The following is a 6,000-nucleotide window of genomic DNA, read 5'->3' on the forward strand; positions in this document are numbered from 1 at the left end:
TACATCTTTTCTCAATCTTTGGCGGCTTTGTTTACAATTATTAAACAGTTCATGAGCTCCGAAGCACCAGGAGGCTGTTTATAACAATAACAACAGTTGATTGGCAAGTTTTCATGCTTGTAAACTGTTTAATAAATGTAGCCAAAGCCGTCAAAGATTGAGGAAAGATGTACACGTTCGTAAGTGCTTGCGTAACTACTTTCGTGAATCTGGCCCCAGGAAGGTTGTCGAGCCTAGCACGTCCCACGTCCCATAGAATACAACCAGCAACACCAGCCTAGTCCCAGCTATCTGTTTACTGCTAGGAGATCAGAAGCATTAGATGTAAGGAAATCGACCCAAACGTCCCCCTTTCCAGAAATAATAATAATAATAATTGTATTCATACACATGTGTGTTTGTGAGCAGAGTATAAATGCCATCAAAGAAAACGGGGAAGCACTATATAACCCCCAAACATTAATTATTTCTCGTGAACTACAGACAAACGAAGGCGGAGACCGTCTGTGACTTACCCTTATTCTGACGAAGAGCTGGAGCACCCTGGACTCGTCCTCGAGATCATCCTGGCGAGACTTGAGTTCCTCCGAGTTGAAGGAGTTGAGCAGGAGAGCGAGGAAGAGATTGAGGACCATGAAGTTGCCCATCACAAGCGCCGGGAGGAAGATGGCCAGGCACGTCTCCGACCCCTGCAAGGCAGTAGGCAGCCTCCACTTAGTCTTATGTTGGTCACTTGCACCCCTTACATGTATATCTTTATGTTGGTCACTTGCCCCCTTACATGTATATCTTTATGTTGGTCACTTGCCCCCTTACATGTATATCTTCCCTTGTGTGGTTGCGTGTTCATGTTCACTTGCGTGGTTGGATGCATATAGTTGAATATGTTTAGTTGCAAGATGGGATGCATATGTTCAGTAGTATGTTGGACGAATATGTTTAGTTGTATAAATAAATGCATATGTTCAGTCGTATGTTGGACGAATATGTTTATTTGTATAGATAAATGCATATGTTGAATTGTATTATTGAACGGATATATTCACTCATTGTTGAATACATATGTTCAGATGGATGCTTGGATGCGTATGTCCAACTGGATGGCTGTATGTGTATCTTCAATACATACACGTGCCTTGTTGACCAGACCCAACACTAGAAGGTGAGGGACGACGACGTTTCGGTCCGTCCTGGACCATTCTCAAGTCAATTCTCAATCGACTTGAGAATGGTCCGGGACGGACCGAAACGTTGTCGTCCCTTCACCTTCTAGTGTGTGGTCTGGTCAACATACTTTAGCCACGTTATTGTGACTCCTCGCCTGCACATGTCTTGTACTCACCTAATTGTGCTTGCGGGGGTTGAGCTCTGGCTCTTTGGTCCCGCCTCTCAACCGTCAATCAACATGTGTACAGGTTCCTGAGCCTATCGGGCTCTATCATATCTACACTTGAAACTGTGTATGGAGTCAGCCTCCACCACATCACTTCCTAATGCATTCCATTTGTCAACTACTCTGACACTAAAAAAGTTCTTTCTAACATCTCTGTGGCTCATTTGGGCACTCAGTTTCCACCTGTGTTCCCTTGTGCGTGTGCCCCTTGTGTTAATAGACTGTCTTTATCTACCCTATCAATTCCCTTGAGAATCTTGAATGTGGTGATCATGTCCCCCCCTAACTCTTCTGTCTTCCCAGCGATTCCAGCTTGTATGTGTATGTTCAAGTTGTACATAAAAATCCACCTTGATGGTTAGATATTTACGGACACGGAAGCATAGATACATCAATGAATACAATTATACACATTTTTAACAAAATCCAATCTCAGATTGCCGGCATCAGTGGCTGAGAAACAGCCTGGAGTCTCTGTGAACACATGTTTCTCATACATGGAAATACCCTAGACAGTAGAGGAAAGTTATATTGGCGCAGGTAGACATGTTCAATGGTGTTCAAAACGAAGCTTGCGCCGTTACTGACTCAACTCTAACTTCCACTGTCTAATGAACAAATCCACAAGGGCCGTGACGAGGATTCGAACCTGCGTCCGGGAGCATCCCAGACACTGCCTTAATCGACTGAGCTACGACAAGGTTGCATTTGTTCATTTGATGCATCACGTTAGTGTGATCTCTATGTGTTCTACCGTCTACCGTCTACCTTCACTACTACTGTATAATACAGTGTGTGTGCATATTTCTATAACTTCTTGGTATGATTACTTTATATTAACTCTGCTTCTAATTGTTTTCTCATCTTAATTTTTATATAGAAATCGCGCCAATATCTGGCGTACCGCCCTAATGGTAAAATACACTTTTTTTTTCCAATGTATATCATCTTTAAAATTATAAGCTAATTATAATCCATCCATTACTGTAATGTTTTTCATAACTAGTTATGAAGGAAGTTTCTGATCCGGTTATTGCTGCTATTGTGACTGTTTTGTAACCGATGTACTGTACTCTTTAATGCAACCCTGCATTAAAGGCCCCCTGCATGCAGGGGACCTCGTAGCCTGGTGGATAGCGCGCAGGACTCGTAATTCTGTGGCGCGGGTTCGATTCCCGCACGAGGCAGAAACAAATGGGCAAAGTTTCTTTCACCCTGAATGCCCCTGTTACCTAGCAGTAAATAGGTACCTGGGAGTTAGTCAGCTGTCACGGGCTGCTTCCTGGGGGTGGAGGCCTGGTCTAGGACCGGGCCGCAGGGACACTAAAGCCCCGAAATCATCTCAAGATAACCTCAAGATAACCCTTCCCACTTATAAATGTACAATATGAACAAAGCTTTTGATTTGATTTGATAAGGAAAGAAGTCAAGTAAATTAACTGCTACAACCACTGTTGCTTCTATCCCATTCCTTCTTCTGAAGCCTTAATCCCTGTTTACCGTCCTGCTGGCTAGGTCCCCGTCCCACACACCCCCTAGCCTCCCCTCTCACAGTCCCTAATCCCCTTTAAACTGTTCTAACCCCCTTCCCACAGCCTCTAGCAAGCAGCACGACCCCTGTGCCAGGTAAGTCCACTACGGGCTCACCATAGCCCGTGCTACTTGCCCCGCTCCTGTGCCAGGTAAGTCCACTACGGGCTCACCATAGCCCGTGCTACTTGCCCCGCTCCTATGCCAGGTAAGTCCACTACGGGTTCACCATAGCCCGTGCTACTTGCCCCGCTCCTGTGCCAGGTAAGTCCACTACGGGTTCACCATAGCCCGTGCTACTTGCCCCGCTCCTGTGCCAGGTAAGTCCACTACGGGTTCACCATAGCCCGTACTACTTCAACCCGTTCTCGCAAATTTAATAAGTCAATATTGACTTATTAAATATGTGCATAGGTGACATACTTAACATAATAGATACCCTTAAAAAGATTCATAGAAAACACCGACCTTACCTAACCTTGTTAGTATCTTAAGATAAGCATCTTATTGCTTCGTAATTACAATTATTACCTAACCTATAATAGGTATAGGTTAAGTAATAATTGTAATTACGAAGCAATAAGATGCTTATCTTAAGATACTAACAAGGTTAGGTAAGGTCGGTGTTTTCTATGAATCTTTTTAAGGGTATCTATTATGTTTAGTATATCACCTATGCACGTAGTTAATAAGTCAATATTGACTTTACGAATTTGCGAGAACGGGTTGACTACTTGCCCCCGCTCCTGTGCCAGGTAAGTCCACTACGGGTTCACCATAGCCCGTACTACTTGCCCCCGCTCCTGTGCCAGGTAAGTCCACTACGGGCTCACCATAGCCCGTACTACTTGCCCCCGCTCCTGTGCCAGGTAAGTCCACTACGGGTTCACCATAGCCCGTACTACTTGCCCCGCTCCTGTGCCAGGTAAGTCCACTACGGGCTCACCATAGCCCGTACTACTTGCCCCGCTCCTGTGCCGGGTAAGTCCACTACGGGCTCACCATATCCCGTGCTACTTGCCCCGCTCCTATGCCAGGTAAGTCCACTACGGGTTCACCATAGCCCGTGCTACTTGCCCCGCTCCTGTGCCAGGTAAGTCCACTACGGGCTCACCGTAGCCCGTGCTACTTGCCCCGCTCCTGTGCCAGGTAAGTCCACTACGGGCTCACCATAGCCCGTGCTACTTGCCCCGCTCCTGTGCCGGGTAAGTCCACTACGGGCTCACCATAGCCCGTGCTACTTGCCCCGCTCCTGTGCCGGGTAAGTCCACTACGGGCTCACCATAGTCCGTGCTACTAGCCCCGCTCCTGTGCCAGGTAAGTCCACTACGGGCTCACCATAGCCCGTGCTACTTGCCCCCGCACCTGTGCCAGGTAAGTCCACTACGGGCTCACCATAGCCCGTGCTACTTGCCCCCGCACCTGTGCCAGGTAAGTCCACTACGGGCTCACCGTAGCCCGTGCTACTTGCCCCGCTCCTGTGCCAGGTAAGTCCACTACGGGCTCACCATAGCCCGTGCTACTTGCCCCGCTCCTGTGCCAGGTAAGTCCACTACCGGCTCACCATAGCCCGTGCTACTAGCCCCGCTCCTGTGCCAGGTAAGTCCACTACGGGCTCACCATAGCCCGTGCTACTAGCCCCGCTCCTGTGCCAGGTAAGTCCACTACGGGCTCACCGTAGCCCGTGCTACTTGGAACTTGTTCCGAGTAGCTGTATCTATAACAACAACAACAGCCCCCAGGAAGCGTCACCGTGGTGGGGGTCATACTCACATCTTTCTGCTCGGCGCGCATACAGTCCCAGAGAGGCTCCACCCACTCCCCGCACAGGATACGGAAGATCATCATGAATGAGTGGAAAAAGTCAGTGAAGTTCCACCTGAAAGAGTTAGATACAAGATTAGATTGTAGACACAAGTCAAGCCTGGCCTCGGGCCGGGCTTGGGCAGTAGAAGAACTCCCAGAACCCCATCAACCAGGTATATGTGGGCCTGCGGGCCGCTCCAAGCAACAGCCTGGTGGACCAAACTCTCACAAGTGAAGCCTGGCCTCGGGCCGGGCTTGGGGAGTAGAAGAACTCCCAGAACCCCATCAACCATGTATTAACCAGACAACACTAAATTATATCTAAAGCGTAGATTGTATGCGGAAATAGATCTCTTAACCAGTTTAAAATTGAGAACTAAGATATAATTACATAATAATAATTCATTGTGTCTGGGGGACAGGCAGCCAGTGTATATGTATGTGACATATATGACAGTGTAACTCTCAAATGTAATGTCAATCCTGACCTTAAATGCTTCCTAGAAGGTTGTAACAGAACCCATAGGCACCACTCCGGAAAGAAATACCTATTTGATATTCCAAGAGTGCCCCTTAACCTAATTAGAAATGCTCTACAAATCAAGGGACCCAGAATGTGGAATGACCTTCCCAATCATGTCAAAGGCTGTACTTCTCTCAACCAGTTTAAGAGTAAAACTAAATACTACCTAATAAACTCCATGTAACCTACCTTACCCACTAAACGTCAACCCACAAGGGGGACATCTCCCGTCACGCAGGGTGCAGTCGCACCTCCACAGATCTCCAGTATCAGCTCTTGATACTGGTAATGGCTCAAAAGGGCCACCACTTACGGGCTATTCATGCCTGTGCCACCTTTTGGGTGGCTTAATCTTTACCACCGTCAACCCATGTCTTACTATTTTCAAAGCAATACTGTTTTTTTTTTTTTTTTTTTTTTTGAGATATATACAAGAGTTGTTACATGGTTGTAGAGCCACTAGTACGCGTAGCGTTTCGGGCAAGTCCTTAATCCTATGGTCCCTGGAATACGATCCCCTGCCGCGAAGAATCGTTTTTTCATCCAAGTACACATTTTACTGTTGCGTTAAACAGAGGCTACAGTTAAGGAATTGCGCCCAGTAAATCCTCCCCGGCCAGGATACGAACCCATGACATACTGCTGCAACTTGTTGACCAAGTTGCATAATTGCTGATTTCTGTCACGTTCCCCCTTTCCCCCCTTTTTCCCGTTCTCAACACAATGTATACTTTAATCTCAATTAGTA

The 6,000-nt window shown here is 47.0% G+C and overlaps 1 protein-coding gene across 1 annotated transcript in view; it reads right to left on the minus strand.

The window, feature by feature from the left end:
• Window positions 1–6,000, minus strand: part of NaCP60E (Na channel protein 60E) — a 595,756-nt gene that overhangs the window by 538,887 nt on the left and 50,869 nt on the right. The window contains exons 9-10 of the mRNA XM_069316634.1: window positions 4,697–4,802; window positions 516–689 (exon numbers count right to left, since the gene is read on the minus strand). Coding sequence (XP_069172735.1) covers window positions 516–689; window positions 4,697–4,802 — 280 coding nt within the window. The remainder of the gene's footprint in view (window positions 1–515; window positions 690–4,696; window positions 4,803–6,000) is intronic.

The sequence above is a fragment of the Procambarus clarkii genome, chromosome 84 (assembly GCF_040958095.1).
Source record: "Procambarus clarkii isolate CNS0578487 chromosome 84, FALCON_Pclarkii_2.0, whole genome shotgun sequence".
NCBI lineage: Eukaryota > Metazoa > Arthropoda > Malacostraca > Decapoda > Cambaridae > Procambarus > Procambarus clarkii.